A 16,762-nucleotide genomic window follows, 5' to 3' on the forward strand; every position below is an offset into this window, starting at 1 on the left:
GATGCAGTTTAATTGTGATAAGCGATAAGCGAAATAATTATCGGATTTCAGTGTAGCTGTGTTCTGTGATTTGCAAAGTGTTTGGTTGCTTTCTATTTCTCCATTTTTAGGTGACGAACGGACGGGGCCTCAAGTCGTGTCAACTATGAACCGATGTCTAATAGACAAAAGACTACACACCAAGCATCGCCTGTTCTCGAACAACGGGAATCCCCGCGTTCAAAATGGTAGCTCACGTGCTATTCTGTGGGAGTTGGTGTCCGAAGTCGTGACGTAAGTTTCACGTCCCTCCGTTATTTTTTGTTTGCAGGATGACCACCCGTTGGATTGTCATATCCACGCACCCCGACGCATCCAGCCTACGCCTATGAAACAGCGCCGCAATATCATTCTAAATAGAAAGATAGGTTGTTACTTTCAACTTTGTTGATTGGGCGTTCTGCATTCATTTCCAACAGATACGTCATCGATGTGGCCGTATCCACCAACATGTATTGGCTGGTAATACTGGTCTGCACAATGTGGAGGTACTGTCTCGGCGGTGCACAGTTAATATGTCTATTCGCTGGTGTTCGGTGACTTGCTGCGAGGGAGATCCTTGATAGGCGTAGTGTGAATGGCTCAATGTCCAAGTTTTTGTTATACCGCTCTGCAAATTTTTTGGCAGCATTTATGAAATTGGAGTCTCTACTGCACGATACATCTCTTTTTAATGATTGTGCCGAAGTCTGTCAAGGAAAATTCATCGGTGCTGCCGCCAAGTTGCTCCTACAGAAGCGTGGTTGCCACTTCCAATCGTAAACAAGTAGGAGGTGTGGAATTATTTTTATTTCACACATACAATACGTCTACGTTGGTGTACATCCATTTTTGTCCGTTGTTGTTTTCATTGATCGTAGGAAGCGAAATTTAGTCGTGGCCTACCTTAGCATAATGAGAACTCTATTGGTATTAGGCGCTCTATTGGCGCATTCGATTGGCTGTGTCATTGCATTTAGATGTGATTTCGTGAAGCAAGATGACCTACTCACTAGGAATGCTCTTGCAATGTGTAAGATGGATGTTGATGACGACTCGTCCTTGGCTTTGTTATGCCCACGCCGGGTCAACGAAACGGAGTATGTCATACATCCTCAACGAACCTCGGATGAACGGGCTAATATCAATACATTCGTCAATAGGAATGGCAAATTTCGCTCAGTCCCACTCTCCGAAGTAGTGCGCAATGAATGGAGCCATAAACTCGCAGAGCTGGAATCCAACATGGAACAAACAACATTGAAACTCACCTTACCAGCTCAAGCAGTGTTCGCAATTACGGAGCGCCGTTTGATGTTCATCTGCGGCCCGAAGGATTTGGTTTTGAGCGAGGCGCTGCAACGTCATCTTTACCGCCTCAAAGACTTTGATCGCATGCAAGCTCTTCCTTGGAATTCAGCCAGTCTATTAGTTCAAGAAATAGCAAAGATAGGAAAGGGCCTGGGTGTGTTTTTCTTGTACAGAGGGCACATTCATCTGCCGCTTCAAGGTTGTGGCACTCGTCCCTCACCACTATTTTCTTTGGACAGCGAGGTCACTGTCGACCCTATCACCGGTGTTCGTTCATGCGTAGTGGATCCTATGTCACAATCACCTATCGGATTCGTTTGCGAAGGTCGTTTGGAACCTGCTGACTGCATGAGATCACTCATCGACCATGAGGGAGAAGTTGTGGCTGCTCCTGAACCGCACTCGCATCTGGATTTTAATAACAACAAACCCTGGGTAGTAGCAAAATATTTCAATGGATTGGCCTTACCACCCATCGATGGTCAATGCCGCTGCGTTGATTCAGAAACCGGTGAGGTGAAGGCCAGAATAGAGATCCGATCGAAAAGCGAGTACGTCTGTGACATTGCCGATGTTGTAAACCGCAACCGTTTTGGGCCAATGCATGGCAATTGGTGCTCGGTTGTGCTCCATCCAGGCAGCACCTTGACAATACGGTTCCCAGGAGGCGATGTGGACTCGGAATCTGGCGACGACGATTTCGACGAGGACGTTTCGACTCCTCCATTCTCACAGCTGCCGCCCACGTATGAACACAAAAATGGATTCTGGCCGAAAGACCTTACCATGCTGAGGCAATTGAGCACGCCGTACGGCATCAATGTTTACGACGAAATAGCCTACCACAAAGCTGTTGTTGGCGATGCCCTTGAGCTTGATGTGTCCCAAATGTCCCGTGGCGAGATTAAGCTCAAGTACAACGTAGGCAAGCCCTTCGCATTAAAGGGGGGATTGAATTCGTTCTTCTACCATTGGACGTCTATATCCAGAAACGAGAATGTCTTTGAGCGGATACGCGCCATCGGCAATATTTCATTTGCGTTTACCCATCCGTACAAGATGATCGGTTGCGACAGCGGGGCGGAACGCGTTTTCGATTCAAAGAGGAACGTTAGGTATTGTTTAACCAAATCGATGGGAAATGGAATAGGGGATATACACGTATGCTGGTTATATATTCGTATTGACGATAGCCATGCCGGCATTCGCTGCGCTCCAGATGAGGAGCTGTTGCCAAACAACTGTGAGTTCTCGGGATACGATCTCTACTCCAACACTATTATGCCATTTAATAGGTCTGTGCGGAGTAGGGTATCGCACAACATTCCAGGATTCCAGGTATTTGACTTTGATCCGAACGACCGCAGCGCCCTCAGTTATGCATGTAGCTGTGTTGACAAGCTTGGTTATGAAAAGTCCAGGCTGATTTTGGAATACAACCTTCAAGATAGATATACATACACCTTACGTCGCGAGGATGCGTCTATACCACTGCTCCCTACGTTAATATTACCGTGGGACGAGTTCAGATTAGCAGGTGAATGGTCTACATCACCTATATCGATGACGTTAAACTACAAACCCGAAAGGTCCATTAAACTAGAAGTGGGAACAACTTTGTTTTTAAGTTGTAAACTTGATGAGGGATTGTGCGACGATGAGGATAATTGCAAAGTGAGACCAGCGTGGTTACCGACGTTACCTGCATTTAAATATTATGCAGTCAAACAAACGCCAGGTGGACCGAAACTTGTAGTTACACGATACAAGGACGTGATTGCCGGCACTGAAGGTGGATTTGAAGTGCTACCCACTGTATCCAAGCCTACGTATTATAATCTTAGAATAACGTCTAATCGAGGTGCTATCATAATATCTAAGGATCCAGTTCTTAAACATCAGGTACCCATGACGTTCATTTGCGGTAAGCAGCTTGACCGGTCGGATTTCGGTCTATTAGATACTGGTATATATTCGCCTAGCATCCCCCAGAGTACAGCAACTTCGCAACGATACACTTGGCACGCCATTGAGGTGAACGTCGAGACAACGGACCCCTACATGCAAGGCTGCGGAGTTACGTACGAATCAGATGAGCTGTTCAAACCTGAGACACCCAAGCGCTACGACGCTCACGGAAAGTCCAACTTCGGTTGCAAAATTGATATTCATGCTGCCAAGGAAGCGGCCTTCTACTGCCCAGCGCCGTACGTACTCGACCCACCTGACTGCTTCAACCAAGTGTTAGTGGAGGGTGAAGTGAAGAACCTCAGCGACATCAGCAAAACTTTGTTAGCGTCACGTTCCAGCCATTTTGTCACTCTGCATTCATTCAGTGCACTCATGGAGACCGGGGAGACACTGTGCCACACGCCGCTACTTGAATGCCGCTGCGTCACCGTTAAGGGTGTCGTTCTCTCTACCATCCAGATTGAGAACTATTAGGCAGGTAATGAGCACGTCACATTTGGTAGCGCGGTGGGAAAATACGCGCTTTAATTGTCATAGTTAGTGTTGATCATTCCGCTAGTTTGTCTGTCACCGTGGCCAGACCGCTTTCAAATGAAATGTGATCATTGCATTTCTCGGTTGTGTGACGTACTTGAGCATTATCATAGATCTGTATAAGTATTGTGAACGGCCGTGGACCCGGTGAAGACCGTACTGTGGAATTACTTGTCACCTCACCATTGTTGGGCACTGTCTATCGCAGGCGTGGGAAAGATGCAACTTAGAGGTTGGTATCGCTGCCCACATTTTGACACCTTGACAATGCCCGTAATATGCAACAACGAACACTACATGATATATGTCAGTGAACTTAGGCGTACCCGCTAGAGTGGATGAGTCTCTACGGCGCCAGTGGCTTTAGTCGGACCATCGCTTAAAATGGAAACGGGAAATACTTTCTCTGCTACCTTTATCTGCGTTTCGCGCCACATCGGATGATTTACAAAAGTGCATCTAATCATGCTGGCAATTGCGAATTACTTCTCTAGGTGACACTATGCTCAGTCACAGACCACAGCTGTATGGGACGTGTGAGAGAAAACAAGTAAGTGATGCACAATTGCGTGTCAAGTCTCACTTAGGTGATTAAGGTTTGGGAAGTGGTAAAATTTGCGAAAGTCAGTGAATTGCGTTAGAAAAACTTCAGCTCAATGGGTAGCAACCCATTGAGGTTTCAATGTGAAGACTTCATCCGAATTCTGCAGTAATTGTGTACAGAGAAACTGCTCAAGGAATATACAGATAAATGATTGATATGTTTATGTTGAAAGAGTTTGTTAGTCAACTGACGCAATATGTCATTCACCGATGACAACGCCCATATCAGGGGGGAATGAATAACCATGACACCAGAGGCAGGTCTGTCGACCTTTTACGCTTTTACACAGATGTAATGATGACAAACATCATTACGTCGTACGGAGATTATCGCAGGGATATGAAATTCCACCTATGTCTAATCGCTACCTGGTTGAGACTGGGGTTGCTAAGGTGATCGATCATACTTTTTCTTGTCAGAACTTTGGAAATTGCTCAACAGCATTAGTACATTTGACGCTCCCAATATGAAGATGTAACGCCAAATTGACTATGGAATGCACTGGCAAAGTCAGCCCCCAATGCAACGTCAGCTGATGCATGACTGGAAGTAATCACCCAGACTTGCATTAATCGCAACCCATTTTACAATTGCAGCTTTTGACGCATCAATACAGCAATTCAAACAGAAAGGGGGCCATTATATCTCATTAATGCTTCTAACTTGTATACTACAATGACATGCGTGCTGCATGTAAAATTAACTGTGTAGATCTGCTTGCGATGAGCCGACATTGTTGCCATAGCGCCATCAACGTCTGTCTGTTTGTCTCATAGACAGCTTTGCGTGCCTCATTTAGACACGAACACATCGGAAGGCAACGAGACTTTCGCTGTGCTGATCCGCCACCAAGTCAGTCGTTTAAACACACGGGTTGTCAATATACGAGATTTTAAACTCTTTACAAAACTTGTCAAAGTCAACGAGGTTTTTCAAAATGGTGTACAATTCGTTGACTGACGTCCCACGGGATTTTAGAGAGGGTATTGACTGGCTGATAGCCTTGAAGGGCACTGATGCTGAAAGCAACATTGCTGCCATGGGTGAGGCAGTTTACAATTTTCTCGTAGACAAACCTGTTGGACACACTGAGGTGCCAGCTCTTCAGAACGTTCAAAGCATTGTTAAGGGGTTCCTTGAGCAGCCGGGTTTAAAGAACGTTTGGCCAGTAAACCGGATTCTAGAGAAGTATAACAAACGTATCAATAAAAATCCTGGTTGGTTCACAAAGGCCTTTGGTGGTGCCGACGAATGCGATTATAAGAACGTTATAAAAAGCAAGCATGTCAGTGCTAAGACCATTGCAGGCAAATTGGGCATTGCCGTGAATGGTTATGAAAGGTTGCTGAAAAAGGTCAAAACCCCAGAACAATACAAATCTGCGTACAGTTCTGAAGCAACGTGGGAGGCATCATGCTCGCAAAAGCCGGAAGACTGCGCAGTCGTCCTCGTGGGTATTGCGCCTATGTTGTACGCAGGACTACGTTCTATGTGGAAGGCGAGCCATGGTCAAAGCTTTAGTTGGGTGCCTAAGAGTAAGAATAAAAACATTTTGGTGACTGTATTGCGCTCCCTGGGTTTCAAACATCCAGAGTGCCGGGACAAAATGAGCGCTTCATACGTTTCAGAGGCACTGGAAAATGTGACGATAGACATGTTAGAAACTTTCTACAATCTTTCTGGCTTCTGGGCTTTCTATGGATCTGGTAAAATAGGTGCTGTGGGAGAGAAACAGCCTGTAGAACCTGTAATCCCTGAAGCCGAGCCATCCGTTGAAGGTGAAGGCGAGCAGTCCTTGATCCCTGAAGCCGAGCCATCTGTAGACGGTGAAGGTGAGCAGTCCATGATCCCTGAGGCTGAGCCATCCTTTGACGGCGAAGGCGAACAGTCTGTTATTCCCGAGGCTGAACCATCCTTTGACGGTGAGGGTGAGCAATCTTTGATCCCCGAGGCCGAACCGTCCGTTGAAGGTGAGGGTGAGCAGTCTGTCATCCCTGAAGCTGAGCCAACCTTTGAAGGTGAGGGCGAACAGTCCGTGATCCCTGAAGCTGAGCCAACCTTTGAAGGTGAGGGTGAGCAGTCTGTTATCCCTGAAGCTGAGCCATCTGTGGAACCCGCCGGTGAAGAGCCTGTTGTCCCTGAGGCTGAACCATCCGTAGAGCCTGTGAAGCCTGAAGTCGATGAGGTTGAACAGCCTATGAAGGTTGCGAAGGCTGCTAAAGTGGCAAGGTCTGTAAAGGCCGCCAAGAAAGCTGCCAAGAAGGTTTCCAAGAAAGCCCGTCAGAAAAAGCAGAAGAAACAGCAGGAATCCGCTGAGCAGTGAGTGGCAGTCTTACGACTACTCACCAGTCATTTGTAATTTAAAATTCTGGTTATGGCCACATTTATGTATTAACTTTTAATGCACAATAGTGCTCATAGAATTATGGAAGAGTCCTTAAATTATACATGATCTATTTCATAGCGCAATTTGTCGCCTGGTCGTTACGATGTCGAATGCATTCATCTTGCCATACCAAATGTTGTATGTATAGCTTCACCTTAAATATCATGCTACCTACTGCTTTGCAGCTCGGGTGAGTGCAGCTTGGTACTGGATTTGTAGCTTGATAGCCACAGAAATGCAGCCTGTATTTGTGTAAGGCGAATTAATCTCAGCACGTAGCACTTATAGGCTCAATCTTTATCGTAGTTGCCTCTTGACTTACATTAACGCATTCTGCCTAGACGGTACAGCATGGAGCTGCTGTTTATGAGGTGGATCATACGGCTGTAGGTTTTGATGAATCGTATAACTGCCATGCTTCATGAAGCGCCGGCAGAGGCATTCCAAGCGTCAGAGGCGTCACGCCTCAGCATACAGAACTCTATCTCCTTATCGTATGCTACAAGGGCGCGTTCCACAGGCGAGACGGCTTGTACGTCCGTTCGCACCTTATCCGCTCCAAGGCCTTCCACTGCATCGATGTCAAGGCCTTACTAAAGGCCGGAAAATACATTCACTCTACGTCGACCACTTTGATGACGATCCGTCTGAGTTAATTGACACCACATAATAACTATCGCAGTAGACATTTCTTTGTGTAATGCCGTGATTATAATCAGTGGTTGCATGATTAGGTGTGTTATTGGGGCTTATGCAGTTCCATGACCTCAGTCAAAATAAGCGAACCGCCGCCATGGCAGCAGTACTATGAGAGAACTCGATTGAGAGCTCCAGTAACTGTAAATCGCGAACGATGCGTCATATTTGCTTAGTGAGTGCAATTCTAGGTGCATTCTGAGTGTCAACGCTGTTATGCGACGACTACTGCCTAAGGCGGAAATGAATGGTCGGCCATCCAAGTCACCATACAAAACAGGCTGCATCAGCTGACGTATTGGCTTGTATAACGGCCGTGTAAGTATACTGCTGTCAACTGGATGCGCCCCAAGACGATGTGTAGAGTCGTCACGACGGGCGACACGCTCCATTATGCCGGGACACGGTCCGACGTGATGACTCACGTATTTCGTAGTCCGGTGGCATTCATCGCATACATTGCGGTAATAAATGACACGGTATTACCGCCGCTGAGTACCCTGTACAGCTTGTAACGCTACCATGGCGCGGCACGAATTACATGAAAAGTGGAGTATAGCCCGCGTCTCTCCATCCTACGTAGTTGCATAAAATGTTATTTTCATAAAGCTTGCAACTCAATCAGCTGACACATGCGATGATCGCGCGGCGTCGAATTTTGTCAGCGTTGCGGGTTGTCCGCCCCAGCACAAGGTCGGGAGCATGCCACTTGTCTAGCTAAGCACACTGTCTAAAATCGTCGCCCGGTGTTGTATAGCCTCGAGGTTCGTTGTTTATTTTGCGCAGGATTTATCCTTGACATATCCGCGGTATTGAAGATGAAGATCAACGTTGCCACTGTTTTCCGCGCCCTCTTCTTCGTCCTTCTTTCCGTTGTCCTTCATGTGCAGGGTAAAGGCCGTTCCTTTGCTCTGGGCAAGGCCCGTGACCACGCCTCTGGCAAGTCTGGTGCCTACAAGGGACTCAGGTACACTTCCGGTCACCGCGGCAAGACCCAGTCCGCTGTCTGCGACGACAACTTCTACTGCCCTGGTGCGCCAACCTTGGCCAAGCTGGGTGCAGCCATCCCCTTCTAATGGGCTTCTCCGTCCGGTTATACTTCTGGCCAAGTGAGCCATCCTTTTACTATATTCATTGATTATATATTCACGTCGAAGTTCCATATGTCCATGTCTCCGTCTTACACCCTGAAATCCCACCTAGCCAGCATAAATAGCAACCCAACACATAATGTAGGATGCGTCTTTACAACCTTTTGGGCGGTTGATGCGCTCAGATGCGTGTCAAGGCGGCGGCGCCGTTGCGCTTTCGGCGTTGATCTCCAAGTTGAGCGACTGTTTCTCCATATGAGCGAGTAACGAGTTGCGTGCCGAACAAGGCATTCATTTATCAATCGGCTGAGTGGATGTCTTAGCGCGCAGACGATCGCTTGAACGATATGGTTACGCGTGCTTATGGACGAGGTGCTCCGTGAGGCCAGAACATCCTACGAAGTTACAACTACCAGATAGCATTGTCACCGTGGCTTTCATCGGTAAAATTGTGGTCATCACTGACGTAGTGAGGCCGTAATGCAGCTCCTCCCCCCGCCGCTCAGCATCGCGCCCTTGACGTGACTCAGGCCATGGGATGTCGGAGTTGGGCTTTGTTCCTGTAGCCTACAAATTAGATTTCCTCTATATTTTAATAATACTGACAACTTAATTGGCTGTAACATGCGCCGGTCGCGAGGCTTCATGATATCTCCGGTTTGCGGGTGCCGTGGCCTCCCGTTGCCGACCACTGGGTGGACAGCATGCTACATGTAGGAAGATAGGCGTTGTAAATCGTCGGCTGTCTAAAAGTTGTGGGGGCTTCAGGAACGTTGTTAATTGCGTGGGGATTGGTTTTTACAGATATACAGTGTCAAAGATGAAGGCAAGCGTCGGCGCCATCTTTCGCGTCCTCCTCTTTGTCCTTTTCGCCATCGCCTTACATGTGCGGGCCAACAAACGCTCATGGTCCGTGGAGAAATCCAGGAAGCGTAAATATAGCGAACATGGAGAATACTCGACGCCGGAAGTTGAGTTTTACGTCAAAATGAAACCCATAAACGCCCCCAAGAAGATAAGGCTCCGCAAGCCGCCCAGCACCTACACTGCCATCGGATCGAACAACATCTACTACCCCTGGCTGCCAACCGTATCAAACATGGGCGCTGCAATCCCGCTGTAATGGGCTACTTCGTCCACCGTTTCTCCGTGAGGCCAAAGGAGATACCCTTTCACAACGTTGATTGAATATATGTTGACGTCTACGTCCCCTTCATCCTGCCTTCAGCTCATTGGCATTGAAATGCTACTCACTCCGCCTTCATAGCAACGGCAGATAATTCTTTAGACGGATGTTGCATAATTGCCGCTTTGCATGATGGATCGCATGTGGAAGGCCTCGACGTACACTTATGAAGTGTACTCTTTAGACTGAGTGGTCGGTCATTCGGATAGCGTCATATGGCGTCGTCATCAGTGCTGTGGATACCTCATGTTATATGTGATAGGATCCCGCGTCAGTGATTGGGTGCGTGTTTGCAGAATGTGTACTCGTGCTCATGGGCGGCACGCCCCGTTATGCGATCTGTCGTAATTACAACAGCCTGCGTAGTCACGGGTCATTTATACGCGAAATTCTGGCCCTCATTTCCATGGCAGCACCGCAATTTGGTCCAGATGGGCACTCGGTAGTCCGCACATAGCGTGGCACACATAGGTGGGAAGGTGGAGTGGCTTAGGATGGCTAACGCTGGAACTGTTTTCCAGCTGTCACACACTTTCATATCATGTTGTATTCGCCACTTTAGAAATGTGCGCAATCAATGCACATTGTAACAGTGGAATCCCATGGTACGCTGGCGTTGCGCACCCATAACTTATGCCTTTTAAACAGCCGACGGATGGCGCGCTAGAGGTGTGCGTGTCTCAGTTGTATCTTTCTAGAAAACTAAAATGTGAGATGCGAGATGACAAACCATTATAGCGTCTCACGTTCGGTTAGCACGAGCGACCCGTGGTACCGGATTTGTATGTGTAGGTATGAAGACGGAAAAAAATGTGACGACTTTTGTACGGGTTGTGGAGACGATGAGGGTAATAGAGATAGATCTGGCTGTATGTGTGTATGCTGTTGGCCTATCCGATTCAAATATTATGGACGCATAGCTGCAGTTGCAGTCGGGGTTGTGGTCATCGTGAGCATAATAACATGCTTGATCATGTTTCGTGTATGGCCACTACACAATGTTCGTGACCGCATCTCAGATAAAATCTGGGGTCGCAGGAAATTTAGATTCATTCCCAGGTCAGAGTTGGACGCTCCGAAAATTACTCATATCACCGAGGAGATGGACATCGATCCCTACTCTTTCTTCCCGTCCAAGGATCTCTTGTAAAGTAATGGGACACTTGGGCATGTTCTATCGCAATAATTGTCATTCATACGTCGTTTTCTCGTGTATGCACGGAAAGCATCACTGTGCGAACGAACTACACTTTAAAGTAGCACATAGGTTTACGCAGTCGCCGATTCGCTTCATAGAAATGCTGCATCACGTTAAACTGCATTCGTTTTTGGAGGGTCTATGTGCGCGCAATAGTCTGGCTACTTTTGCGCTTTGCGCGGCACTGCTCGGCCACATGCACCAACTCCTCGACTCGGCGGAGATCTTCTGGCGAGTAATGCGTCGCCGCATGGTCGTACAACATTTCACCCACACGGGCACATAGGTCTGACACCTGCGCTATTCGCTGCTGTTCCTCGGTGCCTTTGTTGGCGAGCTCCCTGGTGACCGAGGCCTCGTACCTCCTGAGGAAATAGCACACCCCGTGAGCCAGGTATTTCGCCGGCATCACTTCCATGCTCCTGAGCGTCTCTTGCCATCTTTGGGCGAATTTGATCGCAAATTGGTCGTTCGACCACGACCTCAGCCTATTGCACGCCGCGGCCAGCCGTGCTAGTTCACGATCCTTGAGGCAATCCAGGTGTTCCTCGAGGTATTCGAACACCCACTCCACGAAAGCCTTCTCGGCGCGTGCAACGTCCCGTTTGACGCGCCGTTTCTCGACGGTGTCCGCGGCGAAGTCCGGCGGTGGTAGCAGGTCCAGCGTGTATATGGCGTCGTCGATACCTGTAGTGCTATGTCGACCATAGAACGAGCTTTCACGTACCATTCAGAGACGTCGGTATGGCCTCCTTAAGCCTACTGAGTGTTGCGATGATGAGTGACGGCGCCTCGACCTTGGAGGCGTAGACCGCCCGCAGGATGCATGATAGATCCCTGGTTTGGAAGGCAAACATGTCAAGCTGGCGCATCATGCGCTCAGCATACGACAACACCTGGGCCTGTGTCGCCTTCAATTTCTGCGATGATTGGCGGTCAATCAAATCGATGCCATTGGGGGTGTTGCAGGCACCGGTGGCATCGGCACTGCGATAGCGGTTGGCCGCCAGCAGCCCAGTTATGGAGAGGGCGCAGCCCGCCGCATCCTGCGGTGAGAACTGCGCGTCGAGACGCTTGACAGCTTCTGCGACTCCAGCCCAGAAACTCCCGGGAACGTATTGTAACGCCCTTGGGTGGCGTGCGAAGGCGTTGAGCGTCAGCGCTATCGCCTTTGGGTGCGATCGTTGAAACTTGAAATCCGAAGTCAGCGCCTTGATCGTGTCGGGAAGCGTTACACTCTGCAAGGACATGTGATGCTTCGCTTCACCGCAAACAAGCATACACCGTCAACAGCGATTAGCGTGATGCGATGCCAGACGCAGTCCCATCGTATGACGCCACAAAAACACGCAACAGCTACAACCAGCACGGCATGAGCACTTCAATACGACCGAATGCAAGTATTGGATTTTGCAGGGACCACTTACTAGTTTGGCCAACGACAGCAGCAGCGTCGCTGCTGTTTGCGGCTCCAGGTGGCTGCTGGCGCTGACGGCCGAGGCTCCAATCTGCCAGAGCTCGTCGCGCAGCCGCTGCGGCAGGGCTCCGCGGGAGTTCCTCGCGACATGCGCCGCTCTGTTTCTCAGCACGTAGGCAAGTACGCTAGGGTGGAAGTGATCGCTGCATCGCGTTTCAAAGTTCGTAACAATGCCGCAGGGCGACGCGTTCGGTACCCGCATCTGTTTTTGCCACTCGTTCGACCGCGGTATGCTGTGTCTATGGGTGTGTCTGCACCGATGCACGCTCCCCGGGGGGCAGCGGCACGGCGGCGGTGACGGAAGCGCTGCTGCCGCCTTCCGGCATTCGCTCGCTAATATATTCCGCAGCTTTCGCGGCTCGCTCGGTTGCGTGTGGGTCTATATGTGTATGTGTGCCTGTGTTGTCATGCGCCGTCTCTCGCGCGGGCCCCCCTGAGCTGGGTGCGCAACGCTTCCGTAACGCCTATCCTCAGTCGTCGTCGCCCCAGCCTACAGAACAGCGTCGGCAGTTGGCACTTGGTTTCGGAATTTGGCTCCTTCAGCCCCGTTTGCCGCATAGGCTGTGTGTACCCGTGTCGCGGGCCTCCGCGGACGTGGTTGTCAGCGGAGCAGGAGCGCGAAACGTCGAAGCCACATCAGGCTTACCATTAGACGCAGCGTAGTCGCAGTTGGCTCCAGAGCCGCTTGCGTGGCGCGTTTGCGTGCTCTACCCGGTCGGTTTCCACACACTTCTCGGCAGAACATGAGTTCCAAGAAGAGCTACAAGACAGTCCTGCTGGGTGATGCCTCCGTGGGCAAATCCAGCTTCGCCGTGCGCCTGACGCGTGGCGAGTTCTCGGACAGCACGAACTCCACCATCGGCGCGGCGTTCTTCACGCACACGGTCCGCTGCAGCGTGCCTGCTGCAGCAGGCGCCGCAGACAGCGCCGCGGCGCCGCGCGACCGTGCATCGCAACCGGGCCGTGACCAGGCCTCCGGGCGGGGCGTGCCCGGCGCTTCATCGTATTCGCCCGACGATGCCCCGGCGGGGCAGGTCAGCGTGAAGTTCGACATCTGGGACACCGCGGGCCAGGAGCGCTTCAAGAGTATCGCACCCATCTACTACCGCGGCGCGGCGTGCGCCATCGTAATCCTGGACGTCTCCTCATCGCAGAGTCTGCAGCATGCTGCTTCGTGGGTGAACCAGCTGCGCGTCGCGAACTCCAACGAGACCATCGTGGTGCTGGTGGCCAACAAGGTGGACCTGCTGGGCGCCAACGAGGAGCACGCGCGCACGCTGGAGAACGCGCGCTCCTACGCGCAGGAGCAGGCGCTGCTCTTCGTCGAGACCAGCGCCAAGACCGGGCAGAACATCTCGGCGGTGTTCGAGATGCTGGCCCAGGAGATCCTGCGCAACCCCAAGCGCTTCGAGCACCCCTCCGCTTCGAAGGCCTCGAGGGCGCTGAATGTGAACGAGTCGAGTTCGCGTATGATAAAATTGAACTGCTGTGACAGCGCGTGATAATGTTGCATTCCCCCGTACTCTACACCTCGTCGCTATGGCGCGACCTGAACTCCGGCCGGCCGTACCTCTCCTCGTCGTGATGGAACTCGCGCCGGATCCGCTCGATCTCCTGCGCGGCCTCACGCCGGATCCTGGCGCGGGCGCGGCCCTCCGAGATCTTGCCGAAGACCACGCGCGCCAGCGGGATGAACACCGGCAGCAGCGCGAGGAAGCTGAGCCCCGTGATGCCCAGCACGAACCAAGTGTAGTACTTGTTGAAGGCGTGTCTCATGCACTTTCCGAAATTGCGGAAGAAGCAGCCCACCTCGCCCGCGTTGCAGGTGCACATGTTGTCCGACAGCATGGCACCGATCTTCAGCGCGTGGTCCTCCTTGGACGTGTCGGTGAATTTGTCGAACGAGCGGACGTCCGGGCCCACGGTGATGGTGGGCGTGGCGAGCGACGCCTTGACCACGAACGTTTCGAGCAGGCTGACCGTCGATGAGTACAACTGCACCTCGCACTCCAGCTTGTCCGAGCCCTCGCCGGAGAGGATCTTGATCGGCACCACCGACGACGTCGTGCTGTTCGGCTCCACCTGCACGCTCTGCTCCTCCGAAGAGGCCGCGGGGCTCGTGTGAGGCTTCTCGGCCTCGTAGCACTGGATGCGGTGGCTGAACTTGGCGCGTATCTTCCCGGCGTTCTTGGTCACGATCTTCATCGTGCACGCCTCGTGGCTCGCCACCTTGCACGGCCCGTCCATGGTGGCGCTCACGATGAACCCCACCGCCTCCGCGATGATCTGGGTGACGGTGGCGTCGAAGGTGTTGATTTCGATTCGCGACGTGTCCGCCTTCGCTATGGAGTACGCGACGGCGTGCACGTAGGTGTCGTCGTGCCACTCGTCGGGTTCTTGGTCTTCGTCTTCGTCTTCGTCTTCCTCACCTTCGTCTTCAGCGCCGTAAGTCGCGGGGCCCCTCCAAGCGCTCTTGGCCGTGGGGCTGCGGGATTCCTCGGCCAAGTCCTCCGGCTCCTCCATGGCGGCCGCCTGCTTCGATTTGCGCACCTCCCTTCGCGCCAGCATCGGCTGGACGCCGTACAGCTTCGGCAGCAGCGCCTGAACACCGTGAGGACGTTCGCGCCCTGACCCTACCCGTTCCTTTCGCTCGCTGAGGTACCAGCCCAGCTGGTTCTGGATGCAGCTGTTCGGCGCGGTGTTGCACAGCCTGCCCTCGTTGCCCCACGTGCCCATCGACACGCCGATCTTGTCGCACTGCGTGCCCGTGGTGTCGATGGCGTCCGACTCGATGGTGCGCACGTTCAGGGCGCACTTCTCCATGCGGCAGCGGACGTCGTCGTGCTCGCATTCGTGCGGGTCCCGGCCCTCCTGGTCGCAATTGTACTGCGCGCCATGTCCGACACGACCCTGCAACCAACCTTCCTCGAGCTCCCCTGCACGGTCTTGTCGGTCTCCGGCCACGAAGGCACGGCGACGAACTTGTCCATCTTCTGCGGCGCGTTACCGTCGAGCCACTGCTGCGTGATGATCGTCAGCGTGACATCGAGCTCCTCGTTCTTGACCGCTTGCTTCTCGGCGGAGAGGGTGGCCTTGAGGTGCTTGTCCTTGTAGACGGCTTCCTTGAGGTAACGCGTTTCGTCCGCGTCGTCGCTCGTGTAGTACCCATTCTTCGCAACTGCGCGGATGTGACGCGTGACACGAGCCGCACTTACCGTCTGGCACCACGCCGGCGTCTCCGTCGAAGGCGTACACGTCGACGAACACCCTCCGGTGTATGGTCGGCGGGTAGGCGGGCTTGAAAATGGAGTACCACGGCCCGACGACCTCGAGGCAGCTCATGGACACGCACTTGCCGTGCATGAAGGCGGCCCCGAAGCCGGTGCAGGAGAAGTCGGCGCGGGGGGAGTAGTCCGTGACGTTGACACCACACACGCAGCACGCCTTGTTGTTGAAGCTCTCCTGTATGCTCGGCGGCAGGGCGTCGGGCTTGGAGCAAATCTCCAGCTCAAGCGCATCGCAGTTGTTGCAGCCGCCCGTCATCGCCGAGTAGTCCACGCTGCGGTTGTGCTCCCGGTACTGGGACGGCACGTCCTGCGACTTTTGTGCGCGCAAATCGCTCGCTAACCATGATGTACTCCAGCTCGTACGACAGAGTGGTTAACGACGTTTGGATGTGTATGTAGAGCCCGCTGTTGGGCTTGTCCTTGCGCCTGAGCACGTAGCTCGCTGTTTCCTGCGAAGCGTCCGCATGCGCCAACACTGTCACGCACCTCTCCACCCTTCACGTCGATGTTGGTGTGCGAACGCCACTCGCAGTCGCCTTCGGCGACGCTGCGGCCGCCCTTGTCGATGCACTGTCTCACGGGGCTGATGATGACGGCCGACGCCGGCCGCACCGCGGCCCCGATCAGCAGCGCCAGCAGGCATGCTGCTCCTCGCAGCGGCGACTTGTAGGACCGGTTCAGCACGGCATGCGTCATATTGCGGGGAGCGGTGCCAGGTGCGCGTCTCGTTGAGTCGGCGTACAGCTATTGCGGGCCCATGCGGGGACGGCAACGGGCGAATCAGTTGCGGTCCAGGGATTTTAAATAAACTGCTAACCGCGTATTTCGTTTTGTAGCGACTTTTGCGGCTGTCTGATATGTGTCTAGCACGTGTAGTGACGCGGTTGCCACGGCAGCTCTCCGCATTACGTCAGGGGGAGACGCCGGTGGTATCTTTCAACCGAACGGTCGCCGGTTTTCGTGGGCGTTGCCTGTGACAACGAGGTTTGCGACACGTTGTGTT

The 16,762-nt window shown here is 52.3% G+C and overlaps 7 protein-coding genes across 7 annotated transcripts; 5 read left to right on the forward strand and 2 right to left on the reverse strand.

The window, feature by feature from the left end:
• Positions 1-933: 933 nt before the first annotated feature.
• BBBOND_0307350 (hypothetical protein) lies at positions 934-3,774 on the forward strand (the record flags this gene model as incomplete). Its single annotated transcript, XM_012913563.1, has 1 exon — positions 934-3,774. The coding sequence occupies one exon, from the start codon at positions 934-936 to the stop codon at positions 3,772-3,774; it is 2,841 nt and encodes a 946-aa protein (XP_012769017.1).
• Positions 3,775-5,375: 1,601 nt separating this feature from the next.
• On the forward strand, positions 5,376-6,761 carry BBBOND_0307360 (hypothetical protein; the record flags this gene model as incomplete). The annotated part of the gene is made up of 1 exon (XM_012913564.1): positions 5,376-6,761. One exon carries the CDS (start codon positions 5,376-5,378, stop codon positions 6,759-6,761), a length of 1,386 nt encoding a protein of 461 aa, XP_012769018.1.
• Positions 6,762-8,338: 1,577 nt separating this feature from the next.
• BBBOND_0307370 (hypothetical protein) lies at positions 8,339-8,596 on the forward strand (the record flags this gene model as incomplete). The annotated part of the gene is made up of 1 exon (XM_012913565.1): positions 8,339-8,596. The coding sequence occupies one exon, from the start codon at positions 8,339-8,341 to the stop codon at positions 8,594-8,596; it is 258 nt and encodes an 85-aa protein (XP_012769019.1).
• Positions 8,597-9,431: 835 nt separating this feature from the next.
• Positions 9,432-9,734, forward strand: BBBOND_0307380 (hypothetical protein; the record flags this gene model as incomplete). Its single annotated transcript, XM_012913566.1, has 1 exon — positions 9,432-9,734. The coding sequence occupies one exon, from the start codon at positions 9,432-9,434 to the stop codon at positions 9,732-9,734; it is 303 nt and encodes a 100-aa protein (XP_012769020.1).
• A 1,400-nt stretch (positions 9,735-11,134) lies between these two features.
• On the reverse strand, positions 11,135-12,674 carry BBBOND_0307390 (hypothetical protein, conserved; the record flags this gene model as incomplete). The annotated part of the gene is made up of 3 exons (XM_012913567.1): positions 11,135-11,682; positions 11,723-12,233; positions 12,423-12,674. 3 exons carry the CDS (start codon positions 12,672-12,674, stop codon positions 11,135-11,137), a joined length of 1,311 nt encoding a protein of 436 aa, XP_012769021.1.
• Positions 12,675-13,215: 541 nt separating this feature from the next.
• Positions 13,216-13,974, forward strand: BBBOND_0307400 (small GTP-binding protein, putative; the record flags this gene model as incomplete). Its single annotated transcript, XM_012913568.1, has 1 exon — positions 13,216-13,974. One exon carries the CDS (start codon positions 13,216-13,218, stop codon positions 13,972-13,974), a length of 759 nt encoding a protein of 252 aa, XP_012769022.1.
• A 22-nt stretch (positions 13,975-13,996) lies between these two features.
• On the reverse strand, positions 13,997-16,455 carry BBBOND_0307410 (membrane protein, putative; the record flags this gene model as incomplete). Its single annotated transcript, XM_012913569.1, has 6 exons — positions 13,997-15,073; positions 15,110-15,358; positions 15,394-15,650; positions 15,688-16,066; positions 16,101-16,208; positions 16,246-16,455. 6 exons carry the CDS (start codon positions 16,453-16,455, stop codon positions 13,997-13,999), a joined length of 2,280 nt encoding a protein of 759 aa, XP_012769023.1.
• Between the last annotated feature and the right edge of the window lie 307 nt (positions 16,456-16,762).

Source organism: Babesia bigemina (assembly GCF_000981445.1).
Source record: "Babesia bigemina genome assembly Bbig001, chromosome : III".
In the NCBI taxonomy this organism is placed as follows: domain Eukaryota; phylum Apicomplexa; class Aconoidasida; order Piroplasmida; family Babesiidae; genus Babesia; species Babesia bigemina.